The sequence below is a fragment of the Hyperoodon ampullatus genome (assembly GCF_949752795.1).
Source record: "Hyperoodon ampullatus genome assembly, chromosome: 4".
NCBI classification, from domain to species: domain Eukaryota; kingdom Metazoa; phylum Chordata; class Mammalia; order Artiodactyla; family Ziphiidae; genus Hyperoodon; species Hyperoodon ampullatus.
The window spans coordinates 99,725,869-99,746,713 of NC_136917.1; the positions used below are offsets into that span (position 1 = coordinate 99,725,869).

At 33.4% G+C, this 20,845-nt stretch overlaps 1 protein-coding gene across 1 annotated transcript in view; it reads right to left on the bottom strand.

Annotated features, from left to right (window-relative positions):
• Nucleotides 1-9,079: 9,079 nt before the first annotated feature.
• The window catches only part of SLF1 (SMC5-SMC6 complex localization factor 1), a gene marked incomplete at its 3' end in the record, with an annotated part of 72,123 nt that continues 60,357 nt past the window's right edge, over nucleotides 9,080-20,845 (bottom strand). The window contains 6 exon segments of the mRNA XM_079703333.1: nucleotides 9,080-9,561; nucleotides 12,193-12,375; nucleotides 12,782-12,874; nucleotides 14,791-14,924; nucleotides 15,711-15,874; nucleotides 16,835-16,980. Of these exon segments, the coding sequence (XP_079559459.1) occupies nucleotides 9,080-9,561; nucleotides 12,193-12,375; nucleotides 12,782-12,874; nucleotides 14,791-14,924; nucleotides 15,711-15,874; nucleotides 16,835-16,980 (1,202 nt within the window).

Sequence of the window (20,845 nt, forward strand, 5' to 3'; positions counted from 1 at the left end):
ATATGAACTATGAAATATATTCCTCAATATCCTTTAGTGAGTAAATTCACTGAAGGTCATTCATTATCCAGACTACTATTATTGCCACTAATTGTGGTAATTTATAAGAAATGCATATTTAGAACTTTGTCCATTTATAAAAAGAACATGGTACTTCTTGTTTATTTTGGTACTGTTCCACAGACTCAAATTGATAGGTGCTGTCAGGATTCCAAATTAATTTTGAATCATTCTATACACTAGGATAATCTGAATTGAAAGATTCTTTAAGTGACTTTGCTCTGTGATATATTTATTGAGTACCAACTATATGACTTGCCCTGTCATAGGCAATGGTCAAACCAATGATAGCATATTAGAATCAAATCTGGAGTTAAAGTATAGTAAGAGCAAATTTTAATTGATATGTTTCTGAAAGTATCTTTTATAGAATTTTATTGTGTTATTTAAAAGTGAAGAAAAGGGCTTCCCTGGTGGCGCAGTGGTTGGGAGTCCGCCTGCCGATGCAGGGGACACGGGTTCGTGCCCTGGTCTGGGAGGATCCCACATGCCGTGGAGCGGCTGGGCCCGTGAGCCATGGCCGCTGAGCCTGCGCGTCCGGAGCCCGTGCTCCGCAACAGGAGAGGCCACAACACTGAGAGGCCCGCATATAGCAAAAAAAAAAAAAAAAAAAAAAAAAAAAAAAAAAAAAAAAAAAAAAGTGAAGAAAAATTTAGTAGTAAGTTCTCTTATCCAGGGACCATATTCCCATTTTGATCTCAATATCTAAATGTCTCTAACGCTGAAAGGAGTCTGCTTCTGTATTAACAGGTCTTACTCAAAGGCTTTAATTTCAGTTTATTCCTAGTTAAATATGCCTAAATGCTTATTTTTGAGTTTTGTACTCAACGTTAAAAACAAATCAAAATATAAAAGGCAGCTGCTTTTCCAGAAATACAAGTAAAGAGAGCCACCATTATACTTCTTGCAAAAGCCTGTTTATTATTAAATTAATGCTTAAATTCTGGGGCTTTAAATGTCAAGTGTGAGTGTGTGTGTGTATTTGTGTACAGATGCCTATTCATTTGTTTGATTAGTGTCTAGAATCAGCCTTTTCTAATTGCTTGGTCAAGTATGAATTAAAACCACATAAAAAATAATGAAAAGAATACTTACAATAGTGTCATTCCTTTGGATTATAATTCTCCTTCCCAGGATGACTGGTGTTAGTTAACTCACTGAAAGAAAAAAATATAAAACATCCTTTTTTTCTGGTGAAACTGTTACCTCTTCTGCCTCAGTTTCTACATTTGTACAGTGGCAGTCACATCATAAGACTTATTCCAGCTGAATCGCTGAGATTTAAGAAATACCAAAGAAAATTTCTCATCATGTAAGAATACTATGCAGATAAAAACCATTAAATGTCCAAAATGGTCACATGCTATAGAAACTAACAACACTGTGAAAGGTTTGCTGGAATTTAATGTTTCTATCTGTGCTTTTCCAAAGGGATCTGGGGTTAAGAACCAAAAAACAAAAAACGTCAGGGGAGATGCATCAAATCATTCAAATTGGTTTCAAATGAGTTTCAATTTATTGGGCTATTCCTTCACATTCTGAACTGGTAACAACAAAAAGTGTTCTGTTGCATGCACAAGCAGTATTTTTGTAGACAGGTTTTTTTTTTTTTTTTAATGTATATGATGGTTGTGTCTCCAAATGCCACTGAAAAATTATGACTCCATTTTAAAAAAAGGTAACAAAATGGCACTGCTCTTCTGCTCTACTCAATTAATGGTGTTAGTAGATTAAGCTGAAGGCTCTATTTGTATTAAGAAAAACAGAAATAGGTAAGTAGCTGTGCCAAAGGTTTTTCAGCTTGTAGCAAAAATAAAATTGCAACGTAATTCTCCCCTGCTGTAGATTCTTCAATGGTCTTTCAAAAGAGAAAAGGAATGACCAACCTGAGAGTCAATGAGTGAACCTACAAACCACCTCTCATTTTCTCGGGAATAAATAAATGCATCTGAGGAGACCTGGCTGAGTGAGGTTGTTAGTGCTACCAGTGAGGCAAGATGCTAATATAGGCTTAGTTCCCCATTTTGGTCAAAGACAAGCTTCAAAATGACACGAGTCAACTTGAGGCATTTTACTTTGCCAGAGTTCAAACGGTAAGTTAGGAAATGCTAACTGCATAGAGAAAGGTGCGCCCCTGGCCCCAACCACTTTTAATTGTCTCTTGATGACTGAAGACACATCTGAGACAACAGTCAAGAGTAATTACAAAGACAGCTGGACAACAGCAGAGAGGTGAGGGGGAAGGAAATGCCAAGATCTGTCCCAAGTTCAGAGATGTTCTTTTAATAAAGCTACTCAGAATACTGGAAACCTTAAAACTAAACTCTACATTATTTCTGCAAAACATTCTTCCTACAGTACTGATTATGACAATTACAAGTCAAAATCTTTGTATAACTTGTAATATTGAAACCATGGAAAACAATTTATTGATGTCAAGAACTAATAAACTCTGCAACCTTACACAATGGTATACCTACCCCTTCCCTTTGTCCTGGAACTCTTATAAAGTTCAGATTTCACTAACACAGAGACCTAGCAAACCATAGGAAGGTCTCTGAAGCACATGGTAACTCACCCAGAAAAGTAAAATACTATGTATGTTTTTAGAAGTAGTTTTAAAACAGATCAATGCGGTATTCGGTCTTATTTGTTTGAAGTTGCTGAACATTACCTTTTAAATTTCCCTGTAGGATGGAAAAAAGCATTTTCAGATATAATAGAGAAAAACTTTTGGGGGGATATCATGAAACATCCAGCATTTGATAATTTAACCAAGAATCAGGCATACTAACTCTTATAGGGTGGGTTACCAGGTACACACCATCCATTCTTCTGGCACTATGATGCTAATACAAAGAACACACATGTACTTGGACTTCTCAGTGACTGTGACAACAACACTGACAAGCAAGTGAGAAATCTACCCAAAAAGACACAGTGATGTGATACTCACCAGTGTACTGTAGTTATGATGTAGGTATCCAATGTATTTATATAAAACAATTGTTAAAATATTGTATTTTGAATTGTACTACTTAAAACAGTAACTTACAAGAAGCCATTTTCCTCACCTTCACAGAAGAGGTGCAAAATAATATGCTCTGGACAACAGTGGCAAGACACTTTTGCTCAGAATTCTCTCAGTAGACAACTGGCTGCTTACATCTGAATTAATGCTGTAAATAGTAATATTTAGAAGGGAATTTTTTCCAGGTGTATTATAATAAAAGAAAACAATTCTCAATTTAATCACACAGTAGTGAACTCCCTTTAAAAGAATTTAAGATACAGTCTTTGATAAATGTAGTCATCATTTAATCTTACAGTTTCTCCCTGATTTTTGATGTTGAATCTGGAAAAAAAAAAAATCAGAACAAGTAATTCTTCAGGTTCCATGAAAGCTTCTAAAATCAGAAAAGGCTAATAGTGAAGATATGGTATCATGACTCCACAAGGTGTCTACATGAAGTTTAAACTTTAGCAATTTAGGAATCCTACTAAACTGTAATGACCCCGCCCAACATGGTAAGGCACTGCTTTGAAGACGCTTAAACAGAAGACAGAAGCAGCATATCAGTAAAATAAGCCAAATTTACTTTCAAAGGAAGGGCATATAGTCCAAGAGTATTATTTGAGATCTGCATTAGATGATACTAGGCTTAATTACATCCTTACCTTGAAGAAAAATGGCATATTTTAAAAATGCACTTTATATTTAAAAAAGTCCAGTAGATGCCAGTTTAAATAAGACAACTTTAGAAAAATTTCAAAACTGATTCTTATTTATATTAGGAGCATTACTTTAAAAAATAAATTGGCTACTGGTGTTATACACAAATATAAATCATGTTGCAGAGAAACTTGGAGAAGTGAAAATCAAATATTCAAAATTCTATCAGAAATACACCACTATTGGCAATGGATTTGCTTACAATTTTTCCTTTCTATAATTTTACTTAGATAAAATAATTTTTAATTACATTTAAATAGTTTCTATTTTTTAAAAAGGACTAAAATTAATCCAGGAAAAAGGAATTAAGGGAACCAGTTTAACCACTTTTTATAAATGGCTTTCAACCTCTCTTTAAGTCTATTTCCTCCAATAACATGACTGAGTATGAACTTAAAAGTATTTTGAAAAAAAAAAAGAGTAAAAGAAGTAAAATCATGGGAAAACAAGAAATGAGAAATCTAAATTTGCATAACTTTTAAGAAAGGACTGAATATCACTAGTCGAAATAGCCTATTTCTGATGATACCATTAAAATTTTTATTCTTTATTTTGAGTGAATTTTAACTAAAAGAATCTTCCACCAAACACTTATCTTGACCCTTGGTTTACTGAACATTGATCAAAATTTTCAAAGACAGTTTGTTCCTGAGATGAGGAGATCTGTCTGCCTTTTTTCTGATTTTATACCTTCACTACCTCCTCAGTATATTAAACAGCATCTAGAAATCTTTACCCTCTTTAAACCACAATGATTCCTAACACCATTTTCCCTCATCCCTTTGCCAAGTTTTCATCTTTACAATTCTGCTTTTAAGTTTTCATGGAAAGCTCTTTAAAATGCATATTTTAACACCACATATTACTTACTGCTCTATAATTTTGTCTCTGTTATAGAAACAATGCAAAGTAGAAAAAAATGCATCTTTAGGATGAAGTCAGATAACCAAGATATATATTCCTTAAAACCAAAACAAAAAGCTATTACAAGTCAAACCATTCTGGTCATTAGAAAAATTTATCAGTGTCATGACATAAACCATGGCTGACCTAACCTTTAAGTTGAGAAGTACTGACAACAAACTAAATTCTTTTTATCTGTCACCACTTGAAGATTAACGATTTTTTCAACATGACTATTTCATCTGAGGACAGAAGAATGGAAAATCATTGGAAATTTCAGTTCATCTGTTATTAAGATAAATGATAGTATAATAGGTGTAAATTCAAAGCTGGATTCCAGACTTTCAGTTCAGTGCAATTTACCTGCTGGAAGTGCTAAGCACATTTAAAAAAAATTCCACTCTTTGTTAGAAATAAATCATACATTCCAACGTAGTCATTCTCTATTAATGTTTAACACCCATTATGCATTAATGTTCACTTGATCTAATTTAGATACTTTTGAAAGGAAGAGGATTAGATTTACCAAATCTGGGTTCAACTGTCTGAAAAGATTTGGGGACCACAGTAAAAAGACAAAAATTTGGAGAAAATGTTTCATCTTTAACTGGAGACAGCTCTTTATAGATGTTTGAAAAAGGAACTTAATTTTTTTGGTCTATGTTAAGGGTAATATTACATATTACAAATTAAATATATAAAAATAACATTATATACTTATTAGGAATATTATTTTTATATAACTAATCACTAGTTACACTTTGTTGATTTAATACTGTTGGATCTTAATTCAGCAAGTAGTTTAAAAACACAGAATAATTCACTATATTTGTTTTAAAAAAGAAAAAAATATATATATATTCAGCAGTACAAATACAATATTATAAAAAAATCAATCGTGTCTAGCGCTAAGGGTTATATTTCAAGATTACAAAAATATATAGTGTAAGTGTATTTGAACTATATGCCTACACCAAAAAACAAACAAAACCCAAACCATATGGTAATGAATTCAAATACATAAAATATTAGAAAATATTTTGTACATCAAATATAAATACAAAATGTAATTTTGCTTATTAACACAAAAGTACTAATTAGCAAATTCCTCTGTGATAAAAAGCTAATCACTTGGATCTGTGATTGGAAAACGTCCTTTTTAAAATAATTTAATAGAATGTTCTCCCCCTAGCAATTCACGTAAATTCATGTGTCTAAGAAAGAAAGTTGCTTGGTACTTTCATAAACTGGGAAGCATGAATTAAAATATAACATTTTGGATGTTCTCAAAGATTAGCATTTACTTAAGAGAGAAAACTTTTTTGACTGTCTAACAATCAATAATGTTAAAACTATCTTGTTCGTTTCCTCCGAAAAGGTCTTCTTTTAGTGCAATTTGCAGTACTCTAAAAGATGTATGCTTAAAACCTAAAAAAACAATACCACAACCTTTTCTAATTAACTTATAGTCTAATAATCTCTGATTCTGTATCAGAGCAAATAACCACCAAAGTACATCATCCTACCATAATTCATCTTAACCTACAAGGTGAATTTTTTGATAACATAATTTGATTTATAAGAAATAGTTAACTATTCCATGTCTTCAGTTTTGACATCACCAGGCACAGTGTAATTCCAATAATGCCATCACTGACCTTTCTAACTCAATCCACATTTGTTATAAAAACAATTATCATTCTGAATTTTGAAAGCTCCACGTCAGCAAGAGGTGCGACTGGTGTGGAAGCTACGTGATAAACGCCTGAGGGAAAGAGTGCCTCATGTCACTCAAAAATGACCCCTTTCTACTGATTAAGGGGCAACAGTGACAGGCTCTCATCAAGTTCATCACTTAACTGGAAAGGTGTGTAAATGTATATGGATTGCACATTCCATCAAAAATTTTCTCCTGTGAAGGTATTAATTTAACTTTCTATAACAGAATAAATAAAAATGGCAAACATTGCCTAGTGTTTATATAAAGGATCCTAGCATTAATGCATTTGTGTTTAGGAATGAGTACTGGGGTTCACTAAGATTGCAAAAGCACACACCACATTCTATTCACTCTAAAATTGCTAGTCACACTGATCAAAGGATTAAACTATCAGACCCTTCACATTTAAAACGAAACGAGAACACCAATTATTACTGTAAATTTAAGAAACACCCAAACTGAAATTAATTTTCTTCAACAGCCTATACAGAAGACAATAAAACTAGACTTACCTTCCTAGAATGTAAGCTTTTCCTCTTTTACTGTAGTCAGCCCCTGTCAAGCATACCACCTGGTACATAATAGGTGTTCAAGAAACGATGAATTCAAAACACTGATTAATATAGCATTTGATTTATATGAGGACAAATGTTTTTCTGGTTATCTTGGACTTAATGAAATGACAAGAATTGTATATACTTGGACCACTTTATTATGTGTAGGGAAATTAAGAACTAGTAAGCTCAAAAACTTCAGAGACCCTTCCTAAAAAGCTGCCAGGAAACATTCTAAAATCTTTTATATTCCAAATATTTGTGTGGATTATGCATGGAGAAAGCTGAATCTTAACAGCTCAGAAATCTCCTTCCAAGCTTTATTTTCTATTGTAATAAGGGCTTTCATAGGCCTTTTTTTTTTTTTTTTTAAGAAAACAACTCCATTGAACTATGATATGAAATCTGGCAGAGTACAATGATAAATAGCATTACTCAGCCTTCTCTTCACTTCAGTGGCTGCAACTTTGAGATGCCTACAGCTAAAATGCCAGGGGTCAGAGAGTCTATGAATTTTATCTATTAAAATTTCCACTTTCTCTACATCTCAAATAAATTTGAGGCAATTATTATGTTTTCTAAAATAAAACATAAGTAATATGGGAAATAAAGTTTCTTATTGCAGGTTTAAATTCATATATATTTATTGGTATTTTTAACTAGGCCACAAAGCAGTAATCTGTTTGCCAAGTTATACTTTTGAAGAAGTACAAACTGCAATGACACCTTCTTGAGGTAGAGACTTCAACAGCATTTGAGTGTTTAATATTTCATGTCAGCATGGCTTGTAGAAATTGGCAGACAGAACAGTTATGAATTATTAATACTAATTGCAACTAAATGAATATTTCTTGCGAACATTTAATTTAGAAAACTACTTTTTCTTAGCAGTTAATTATCTACTTTTTCTTAGCAGTTAATTATCTCATTAACTTAGAATTATTAGCAACTTAAGAAATTACTATCTATATGATTCGTTATAACTAAAAAGAGGAGTTAAGAATGCAAAAGGAAGTAACATTTATTAAGTGCCATATAAGGTGAACGGCTAATAACTTAATTCTATCATGACCAAGATACCTGGTGTTATTTCCACTTGACAGGTAAGAAAACCAAAGCTCAGAAAGAAACTTGCTTTGTAATTCAGTTAGTAAGAAATTACACAAGGATTTGAAACTATGTCTGTCTTATGTCAAAGTCTATGTTTTTATTAGTTTACCAAGCAAATGTTATTCCACATGCCTTCACAAGTGATGTAAAGTGGCTACTCTTTGGAATAAAAGTGTTCTTACACATCATCTGGGGAAGCGCCTTACTCTCTATGAGCATTATAATGTTCCTTAGTCATGTTTTCTCTGATATTTTGGCAAGTATCAATAAATATCAAAAGAGAGTTGTATGATGTCACATTTGAAGGCTAACCTCAAATCCTTTATTTTGTTACCATTTAGAATCTTAATATTTAATAAAACAATATGAAGCAAAATGTTTCACTTACAGGATAGTGGTTACATGGAGTAGAAATACACTTTCTATAGGACCTGCTAAAATAAAATAGATCAAGGGATCAAACTATTAGCACATTTACTAAATTTAAAAACCAAAAGAATATATTATTGTGAATTTTGAAATGTTTATTTTAGAAACACATAAAACTGAGTATTTTATTCCAACAGCCTACAGAGAAGAAACAGGGAGTTACATGTTGATAGGTGCACATTTGCATGAATATTCCTGCCATGATGCTAAGACCCAGAACACCTAGAAGAGAGGACATTACATTTTGATTTGAAAAAATATTTAAATTTAAAAATGTTACATGTACAATATAAATAATACTTTTAGAACAAAAAATAATAAAGACTAATAAAAGTAATGTGTATCAAACAAAACTATTTTTTACTTTTGAGTTAAATTCTACACACTGGAAAAAGAAGCCTATACTATAGCTTTGGATAAGTTCTTTAAGTGCTTTTAAGATTTAGCAAGGCTGCAAATTCTGTCAATAAATAAATGAAACTAATAATTGTTAATAAGCTATGAAGTCCATAATAAATGACAAAGCAAGCTGAGCAGGTTTAGAAAGCTGACCCATATTTTCTGGCATCATCATGAAAACTCAGTGACCGACCGACACATCATTTCCAATGTCACCAATAAGGCCTCAGTGTGTACTCCAGGACATGCTTTTAAATTCTCAGGGAGTTCCTTAAGAATATTTGGGAGTTTCTGCAATGTCTTTATATTTCTAGCATAAAGATCCAATAACCAGTCAGTACGAGCACTAGTGGCTTCCTTATAATTCTGACAAGCTATAAGCAGCTCATTTAGATGAGTTAATCCTCTGAAAGCTAAGAAGAGCTCTGAAGACAAACCAAAAACTGAACAAAAATTTAGCAACATCCTACTAAGTAAAAATGAGCCAAATTCAAGTTGCTGGTGGTAAAAATGTTTCTCTGCTTGTGCATGAAAGTTCTCCACTGTATCTTCTATTTTTGTGATAGCAAATAGTTCTTCCTTGACTTGAGATGATACCACATAATCCAAGGGCAATTCCCCCTTAGAATTCCTCTGCTGCAGAAGCACTGGGCCTGTGAAAAAGAACATGCAAAATGTTAAGAGTTAAATATTCTTATTTTGGCAGTGTAACAGCCATTTTCTCTCTCCTTTTTTCCCCAAAGCACCCAGGGCTCAGTTTACAGTCATATTTTGTAGTAATTTATATTGACATAATTAACTGGTTCTATATACTAACTGACTAATAAAGGTGCATTAGAAAAAAAAAATCTAGTCAATTGCCTAATCAGGTTTGCCTAAAAGCACATGCCTTAGTTCAATAAATAACATATATGGTTACAAATTTTAAAAAAAACTTTGATAAAACTTTATAAGTTGTCATCTTCAAATAAGAATATCAGTGTTCCCGGAGGAAATTTAAAAAAATACATTTATCTTAAATTCTGTATAAGAGTCTTAAAGGTATTTCATAATATCAACAAGCAGAAAAAGTACTGACCCCTTCCATTGCTAATAGGCAATGGTAGCAGTGCAGACTGCAAAACTTTGCCCAGACACAGAACACGTTTTTCATTATCCTTATGTTCAAGTTTTAGTATAGGTAACTGATTCACAAAAAGTAAATATTAACTGCTCTGGGACAAACTCAGATTTCATCCATCTATGCTAGCTACACCCAACTAACCATCTACTAAGAAAGTTTTGAAGATACAGTTTATCCCCTGGGTAGTTAAGGATGATATGAGAGGGGCAAAATAACAATGACTCAGTATTTGGTCACACAGCAAAGTACAGGAGTACTTCGCACCTCTGCCAGTCAAGTCCTATAATTATTTATGTACTTTGCCATAAAAATGTTATAAGGGATATAAAAGTTTGAGTACTAGCAGACATAATCAGAAGATTCTACCATACAACACAGATCTTATTGTCAGAGAGATTACAGATCGTAGCTGCTAAAACTCTTAATGATGAATCTGATGAGACATATGTAGTGGCCTAGATATAAAATGTATTTAGGTAAAAGATCAACCAGTAATGACATACGATTAATGTATAATTTACGGAAAAAATTCTAAATCAAAATTAGATTTATTTTCATTATGTTGATATTTCAAAAAAATGTTTCAAGTTATTCCTGTTTAAAAGAGAAAATACAACAAAATTATGAACACAAGATACCAAAAGTAAACAAAGGTTTTAGAAACATAATTTAAATTATTGCTCTCAATACTGAGCGACTCACAATGAAGAGATAATATAGTTTCTACAATGATGGTGTCAAACCATTTGACAGGTCCAAACTCAGATTATACCTAAGGCAAAGAGAAGTCTGTATGATTGCCGAAGGACCTTGATAAATGCAAATACAAGTAGATTTCCTCTCTTAGGACAAAGAACTCAACAATTTACTATTCTTCATCAAAGGTCCTAAAAAAATTCACATTGGTTAGTATAATGCCTTCTTCTTCTGAAAAGTTGGACTTAATACAATAATGGCTTTTACATCACTTAGACCAACTGAAGCAAAGCCAAATATTGGCTTGGAATGTCACATACATAGTTAAGTAGAAAACTAAAACACTTAGGAGATATAACAGTATGGTTTTGTAAACATATAATACTAAAAAAAGTATAAGAACTGAAAAATACATTGATTATGAAATGGTATAAGTAAAACAGACACACTAAGGCCTTTAGGGGGCAGGAGAAGACTATAAATAACCGAACATGTTAAACTACCATGATATAGAGCCTTCCTCAGATAGATGACAGATAGATATAGATATATAGTAAAGAGATAGCTAAAGAAAATATGCTGTTTATTTTCATGCAGAATCAAATAGCTTTAATTACTGGATAAATAGTACAACAGTATTTTTAGTACAAATAAAAGTAATAGGAAATTCATACAAATCTTTGTGTATTATAAGCTAGTCATCACTTTTCCTTTGTTTTTCCTTTTAAAACGCAAATCAGTTTTGAACACTTTGATATAAAATTTATATTATTCAGTTCAGATATAAGAAGAATATCACTGAGTTGGGGGGTGGAAAAAAGGGTTCTAAAAGCAGAGATCAGATAAGAAATCAGCAGAAAAAGCAGTAGATGATAATTAAGCTCAAGTTACTTCCATCACATACCCTCTGCACAACAGTTATTATCATTTGGAAGTCCTCCTACTTAACTTATTAACTGACTACAAAATGTGAATGAAGAAAAGACATTATTCCAGGATGTCTTTTTTGTAGTCTATAAAGAAATGACTCATTAAAAAAAAGAATAATCGTTAGCAGTTATATATAGGAAATGAAACAAGAATGAAAAACCGAAGTACTCACAATTGAACATTTACATCCATTTATTAATAAGCTTTCAGAAATGGCTGGTTAACAGACATTACACACTTTAAGTAAAAGGATTAATAGTAAAAACCAACACACTCAATTCAAAATATACTCTCGTAACAAAGGTAAAAAGGCTTAATAATACTATAAATAAATACGTGTTATGAAAAGGCTTTTATCCTCAGTAAATAAAAGGTGCTTACATTCTAGCAGACTTTTCATCTTTACTTTTTCATTAAAATGTAATAAAGGCATCTTTCCTTATAGAGCCTAAAATATAAAATACTTTCTACCTCTGAGGGATTCGTCAAAAAACTGGATAATTTATCATAACCCGTTTAGCATAAATGCACTCACCCCCATGCTGGAGTAGCAGCTTGCCAATTTCTACATGTCCGTTTGACAGTGCATCATGCAAAGGAGTCACCCCGTCCACTTGAGTGAGCAGATCTACCTCTGGACAACGTTGCAAAATTTCCTGGACACATACTGTGTTGCCATAGTTACAGGCTTCATGCAAAGGCGTCCAGCCAGCATTGTCTAAATTAGAAATCAAGGCAAATTTTAAAACAGCAAAAGTAGGACTTTTGGTAGTGAAGTATTGATATTCTACTTCCCTTATCAGTGTGACTTTCTAAGTGCCTCATATACAAATAGAATGCTCTGATAAAAATGCCTAGGTTATAATCATATTTCTAATTGTAAAAAATAAATTAAAAACTATTTTAAAATATTGATGTTGGGATCTGATCAAAATATAGATGTCAAAAAATGGTTGTGCACTATTATACATCAATATGTGATGAATTTCTTGGTTTTGCTACTAGCAATACTTTAAAGATGTTAGGTAAATATACTTAAATGATTTTTCTTAATGTTGAAATTAAACTATTTAATATCACAAATATTAAGACATTGAATTAGACAACAAAGATTTAGAACTTACCTTTAACATTGATGTCTATTCCTGGCATAGAGAGAAGAAGAATCAATTTCTCCACTTGGTTATTTATGCAAGCCCTATGGAGGGCTGTTTCTCCTGCCATAAAAAATTAATAGATTATTCCAGAGAGGACAAGATATCAAGTAAAGAAAATAATCAAAGGGCATGAACTAGGAGATCTGGCCCCATGCCAGAAAATTATTTATTGAGTTTTCCTTTTGACTGGTTTAAACATCTCTCACATTAAAAAAAGAGGGGGGAGGGAACCCCACCAATCCATAGAGCCTCTCTGTTCTATCAGAAATTCAGCAATGAAATTCTACTAAAGGTTTAATATAGGCATTGTCTCCCCCTAGTTCAAGGTTTGAAGTTTCAATCCTGCTATAAAACCCTCAAATGATCAGAGAACACCAAATATACTGGGTTTTGCAGCAATAAAAGTTGAAAGTGCAATTGCCCTCTCTTAAATTTATTCATGAACCTACGTTAAATGTATGGCTCTTTTTTATACAGCATTTATAGCTTAATTCAAATGAATGTTTCTGGCTAAGCATGAGTGCCTCTACACACTCAAGTGTAATTCAGAACTTCAAATCCATTAACAGATGGTTTGCTGCTTCTCAATAGGCTGTCTGGCTTGGCTACAGCAGCACGGAGAAGGAGAAATGGGGGAATCTTAATATAAACACACACACACGCACACGCACATGCACACACACGAAAAAAATCCCTAGTACCATTTAAAGCTGAACAAGAATGACAAATAGAATGGCAAAGTCTTTTCTAGGAGGGGTGCAGTTAGTGCCTGCTTCCTAAAATTGAATACATCCTTCTCTGCTGTAAGCAAGATTAATAAGATGTAAGTGATAATTTGATGTAAGGGGAATTTAAGAAAACATAATAACTGCTTTGAAAACAAATGAAATACATATTGAATCAAACTCTTTTTTGCTATAAAATACTAAGTAGCACATTTTTCTAGTGTTTAGTTTTACAGATTATCTCTGTAACTTCTACCAAAACATTTCTTTAACAAGCATTGAAAAGCTTTCGAAGTTTTTCTCTACTATTTCTCAATTCTCTTCCTCCCTCCAGTTCCTTCTGCTGTTCAGCTTAAAGCCATTCATATTCATTTTACTTTCTGACACAATAAACAAAGAAAAAGGACACTGTTTTGTGAAGTTAATATCTGAGTTCACATTTAATACATTTTTCATATTTTGAGCCAAACGGGCAGTTGTTTTGAGTTTGTGATATGCTATTATGAACTCATCTCATGTTGAAAGATGATGAAAGCTTGGTGCCATAATGATAATATTTGTATTAAAAACAAAATATAGCTCATAAACAAGAGACTTAGCAATTTACTTTGGCCAGATACAGACTCTTGGAAGTAATTTATAATTTTGAGTTAAGGGGTACCTAAGTAAAAGAAGTGCTGGAGTGAATTATTACAACGCTATTCTTGTTACTCCATCCCTTTAGGTACTTAGGTTCCAGTATAGTTAGAACCAAAAGCCAAGCACATTTCATAGTCTGGGCTCAATGCCTGGAAGAAAAGAGTCCATATGCTTAACACAGCTATGTAACATAGCCTACTTCTCATTCTTTGTTCACAAAACGTCTAGGACTGAAAGAGATGAAGACTGAATTATACTTTCAAATCACAAGACACTGATCCTAAGCAGCACAGGTTGAGGTGGAATAGAAAAGTAAGGCAGGCAAGTCTGGAATGAGCTCAACATGAGCTACACAGTGTTTAATATCTGAAAAGGCAGGTGGAGAAAAGAAGGGAGGAAAACTCTATTACACCAGGTATTAAACACTTTTTTTTTTTTTTTTTTGTATAAATGGCTGTTCACAAAAATAATATGCTCTCCAGGAAGGTATTTCCTGGACCTAGTCCAATATTTAAGTTCAAGCATTCATCAGGGCCAGTGTGTAAAACTTGCAAATACTGACTATAACCACGAAAAGTTCCTAGCATAAATTAATTTAGATATTTGGAATACCTTTTAAATTAGTCTTGTGAAATTTTATCTTTGTAACTAAAGAGGGGCAATTCTCCTTGGAACACGACAATTCTCCTTCTGACTTCTTTTTCAATCTTTTTAATGATGAGGAACATTTACCAAGATTCAGCTCTCTGAAAAGAAAGTAAGACATAATGAAAGCTTGTTTTTCACCAAGGCATAGAAGCACAAATTATATGGTGAGTTAAAAAAAAAAAATCTAGCCTTCTTTTAATTTAAACCCCCTTATTCATTCAAATCTTTACTGCTTTCTATTTTTATATTTATTTCAACTGTACAGAAACAAATTTTATGCATTAATTTTCATTTTATTACCCTTGCACCGCCCAACAGCCCACCGAAAAGTTTATGAATATTGAATGTCCAGTAAAGCAGATGAGACCAAGTAAACCATATTTGGCAGAGAGACTAAAGCAAACTGCTAAGATCAAAATGCAGGCCCCTACTCCCTATTCTTATGTTCATATTCTAATCCTATCCTCTTCTTCCTAAAAAGATTTCAGGTTTTCTGAATTTTATATAGCATACTTTTAGAGGAGGTTTCTCATTTGGGGAAAGCTATTGTAACAACTCAGAGTATCTCACATGGCAATGCATTCTGAAATCCCATCTATGTTATATACAAGTAGTACTTTAAATCACAAGGCAAAAATTGTGTGGAACAATAATTTGATGAAGAGTTTTATTTCTTTTGAAAAAGACTTAATAGAAAGAAAGTGTGTACCTTGAATTAAAGAAAGTGAAAATGTTGATCATGTGCATTTATAGGTATAAAACTCAGTTTTCTGCTATCAGTATAATTCAGACAACATCTCAGATAAAGATACAGTTCAAGAAATGCCTAAGAAGAAGAGCTGTACTCGAAAACAAAGCATAGCTGGTATATAAGCATCACTTACGGTAACTCTGGCAGCCCTTCAACTTGTTTCTGTTTAGTACCATTCAGTATAATTAAAGCCCTCTGAGATTCAAAGCAAGGCCGCTGTCCTATTTTCTTTGGTATCTGCATCTTTCCAGTCCCATGCACACCAGTTTTCCCCAAAGCTGGCAAATAGGAATATACCTGTTGCAAAATAATATTATATTGCTTTCTCAACTACAAAAACCTGGAAACAGTAAAAATAAATTACTTGATTCATTTCACCATTAAATTTAGTTATATTTTCTTGGTTTCATCACTATGGTTGCCACCCTATCTCATATGAACATGCTAAAATACTAAGAAAGCTGCTAGTTCCATGTCATTAAGTCAATATGACATACACAAGAAAAATGCCTTCTTCAAAATAATTATTTTTTTGAATTGAAATTTGACACTCATTTAGGAAAGTTCTTTTGATGAGTCTTACGCCCAACTTGTTATAATTAGCCTATTTTTAGTATTTATGGTTTAAGTACAACTGGTATTTTGTCATTTCCATTTTGGTAATGTCTTCCTTCAACAGAAGAGAAGTCTGGAATAAACGGAATGAGGAACGCAAAAGTCACTGAAGACAAGGATTGTTGCAAACAGTATTTGTCCAATCTGACCAATTATTAACAAGCATATTTTTCATTTGTTGAAGAAACTGCTGGCGATATTAGATATCAATAATAGCTAAAGATAGCCAAGATAAAACTGGAAAACCTTGGATAAAATCAAGTTTATATGTGTATATACATAGGATAACTGGAATAACCTTTGGCATCATTTGCAAATTTTGCTTTTTAAATATCATTAAATAATATGTAGAATGTTTCTGGATCAAGGTCTTTCCAAAATAATAATCTTACGTACTGTGGCAAGTGATATAAAGATTCTTGTATAATTTTTGTTACCAATTCTTAATTACTCTCAAGTAATTAAAATTTCTATTCACTAATTATTCCATTTTGAGGAATAAAACCACCTGCTTTTATATATGTTTGAAAGATTTATGATTCATATGCTCTGTCCAATTATTAGAATAACTAAGAATATTTAAAAATTGAATTTATAAACTTACTTCTTAAATTAAAAGAACTAAAATAGAGTGGTGCTTACCATTTTCTGAAGAGAGAGTGGCTCAGAAGAAATACTAATGGCACTCTGTAAGCACAACTTTTTAAAGACTGCCTCTGCAACAAACATTTGAAGCCAGGAGGAGGAAAAGGAACAAATAAAAATCTCTAATTCCTGTGAAGAAAAGTCTGTAGGAAACAAGAGAAGTAAATATAGTTATTGCTACACCTTATAAAATTTCTTTCTATAGACTATTTCCTTCATGGACTTTACTCATTGAAATGATGATTCCTATACCAGTAAGATTCACCCACATAATTTTAAACCACAAAAAATAGATAATATTCCTATTCCTTGCCCTTCAAGAGAAATTTTTACGGCGCATGTTCTCACATTTGAAACAATCATTACTTTTTATTATTTTAAATAAAAGGCTTGAAATTTTATATATATGTATATATACACACATGAATGGATAGATGATATATGAATAGATAGACAGACATGGACTTTTATCACTATACTTTCCAATTAATGTTAAAGATCTCTTCCCACAATAGGGCTGTGTCTTTGGAAAACTGGTACTCGGTTTTTAAATGGGCACACATGTATTTAATTTGCACTGATTAGTCTTGAGCTGATAGGAAGACATTTTTCCCCAACAACCTCCATGAATCCTATCACTGCAGAGAAGGAGGAAAGGTAAAGAAGAGGGATAAGGTAAGATAAGAGAATGCATAAGAATTTCCTTAGAAGTCTGCACCCACAGTACTATACCAAGTGGGGGAGAGGAGTATAATTTTAAATGACAAAACAAACAACAAAAACACCAAGAGTCAGTCTCAAATCTCTTCATTCTAAAATCCTCAAGTTCTCCAATAATATGGAAATACATAAATATATACATGAATTGAAAGTGATAAAGGACTGAAGTGACTATTTCCCTTGTAAATTTAATGTTATGAATTCTCTATTAATACTCTCTGCTTAAGTAACAGAATGGATAATACACTGGAATGGTAAAGAATAATCAATCAATAGGATACTAAAAAAGCTAAATTTAAGCAAAACAGGATGAAAAAAGTTGATATACAATAAGGCAGATTAAAATTAACTGCAAATAATGGAAGAATAAAGAATTAGAAAAAGTCAATAAAATTAGCAAAATAACATAACAGGTCAAAATACATTTTAAAAATTGGACAGAATAATAAACTTAATAGCAATATAAAGCTTAAAATTTGAAGTCTCTACTCAGGAGCTGAGTTCCCTTGGCTGAGCAGACTTCACAGACACCCAGTGAAATCCTGTCCGTCTCAGATGCCTTCCCAAAAGGCTAGGGCCTCTGGTGTCCTTGCAGTCCTTGCCTGACTTTCAATGAGGGAAGGAGAGTTGGGGTGGGATGAGGGTGGGGTGTGGAGAAGAACAACAGTTTAAGGAAGAATTTTGCCCCGGGAACATTTGGCAATTTGTGGTTGTCACAACTGGGGAGAGAAATATACTGGCAACCTAGTAGGCAAAGGCCAGGCATGCTACCAACTGTCCTACAATTCACAGTTCACAGGGCAGCCCCTCACAATAAAGAATTATCTGGCCCCAAACATAAACAGTGGCCAGGCTAAGAAAGAAACTGCCTGGACTAAAGAGATCTGAGGTTCTTGCTTGTGGCAGACTGCCATATGGGCAAATGGCTGCAGTCAGATGTTAAATAGATCCACGTAGCCCCACACAGACATATGGTTGCTGAATTCAAACAATCCTGTCCAAATACGGCCTCAGAGATATAATTTATAAGAACTGGAAACAAGAAAGGAGTTATTTACAACTTTTTGTTACAACTGACTACTTACAACCTACTAGGCTGCTAGTATTATCTGAAACTATGCAAGCAATAAACTGAAGGATGAGCAGCAAAAGATCTTTTCAATATTAAATCTCTAGTTATACACATTAAAAAAAAGCATATCTATTATCACAGCCTTTACTACAACCAGCTGATCTTATGTATCAACTCTAAGCAGAGGCAAAAGCAAAGCAGAAATAACCTGTACTGTACAGTTCAAAAGCAACAATCCCACAGTGGAACTTCTAAATTGAGTTATTCATCTAGAAATAACATTTGATAGCTTTAAAGATATAGCAAATACAAACTATAATGGATCCACATATGACCAGGTAACACACACTTGAAGGGAATGATCAATAAGAGATGAACAGGAGAACTTAAGAAACTTAACCCCTGATTGACATGTACGCACTGCTCTATTTAAAATGGATAACCAAGAAGGACCTAGTGTATAGCACAGGGAACTATGCTCAATATTATGTAACAACCTAAATGGGAAAAGAATTTGAAAAAGAACAGATACATGTACATGTAAAACTGAATCACTCTGCTGTACACCTGAAACTAATACAACATTGTTACTCAACTAGACTCCAACATAAAATAAAAAGTTAAACCAAAAAAAGAAAAGAAAGAAAGAAACTTAACCCCTGGACTTTAAGACCTTCAATGGCAGGATCATTTTTATTGCCCTCACAGCTAGTAGGTTGCACAGAATAAACATTTAGTACTTAATAGATAAATTAACGAATGACTGGCAGATAGCAATAACTGGAGAGCCAAGCCAGGATGATCGTTAAAAAAGTTACTTAGGGGCTTCCCTGGTGGCACAGTGGTTGACAGTCCGCCTGCCAATGCAGGGGACACGGGTTCGTGCCCTGGTCCGGGAGGATCCCGCATTCCGCGGAGCGCCTGGGCCCGTGAGCCATGGCCGCTGAGCCTGCGTGTCCAGAGCCTGTGCTCTGCAACGGGAGAGGCCACGGCAGTGAGAGGCCCACGTACCGCAAAAAAAAGAAAAAAAAGTTACTTAGATCATGCCACTCCCTTTTAAAAATGGTTTCTAACCCCTAAATAGGGCTTAGAAGTTCCTACTCAAGCTCCTCTACTACTTTTTTGGCTTTACTGTGCCCACTCTTCTCCTTGCTGTTTGTCATCAGCCAGGCATCAAAAGATTTCAAACAGGCCCAACTCTTTCCTATCTCCGAGTTTTAGTAAATGTTGTGTCTTCTGAATGGAATACACTTCCCCTGACTCTGCCAAACTCCTACTTATCCTTCAGGTTTTGCTCTCCATGACCACTCTACATAAAATAAGCTCATCCACCCCAACACCTAGTTTTTCTTATTTGGAGCACTTAGCATTTTAAAATGATGTATTTACATTAACTTAATTACCGCCTGCGTCTCCCACGGAAAGCTCCAAAAAAGGCAAGGATCATATTTTGTTTCCCTGTTCCACTGTATATGAAGTGTTTAGCTCAATGCCTGGGAGAATGCCAATAAAAATTTGTTGAGCAAATGAAGGCAACAGAAACATTTTGATTGAGATGATTAGTCAAATTATAAAAATGTATATTTTTGGAAAAGGTCTGAAGCATGGAGAGGGATTAAAATAGAGAGTAAAAAAAAAAAAAGCCAATAAAGGTTTAGAAAAACTCTCAGGAAAAGATAATGACGTAGCCTGAGAAAGGCAAAGGAAGCTTTATTAAAGTTCTCTAAAGATGTGAAAAATATTATAGTAAATTCTGATGACATGTTTTCTTCCCAGTGAAAACAGGAGAAGAAATAAACTGAAGTTAAGGATTGACAAACTATGTCTTGCTGCCTATTTTTATGAATAAAGTTTTACTGGAACACAGCCATGTTGATTTATGTACTGTGTATCACTGCTTTCTTAGTGCAGAGTTGAGTGGTTGGGACAGAGATGATAGAGCTGAAAAGCCAAAAATATTTACTATCTTGTATTTTATCAAAAAAAGTTTGTCAACCCTAGTTTAAGCCAATACATAAGGAATTTCAATTACGCACAAAAAAGAAATTTCAGATCTTGATGCTAAAATATAGAAAGGGATATAAGGAAACTCTTTCTGTTTAAAGTGTTTAGAAACAAGAAAGAATGGCATCTATGTGGGACTGCTGGACATGAGATCTGATGGAAACAAGAAAGAATTTTACTTATCTACTGAAATACCTTCTGCCATAATTTTC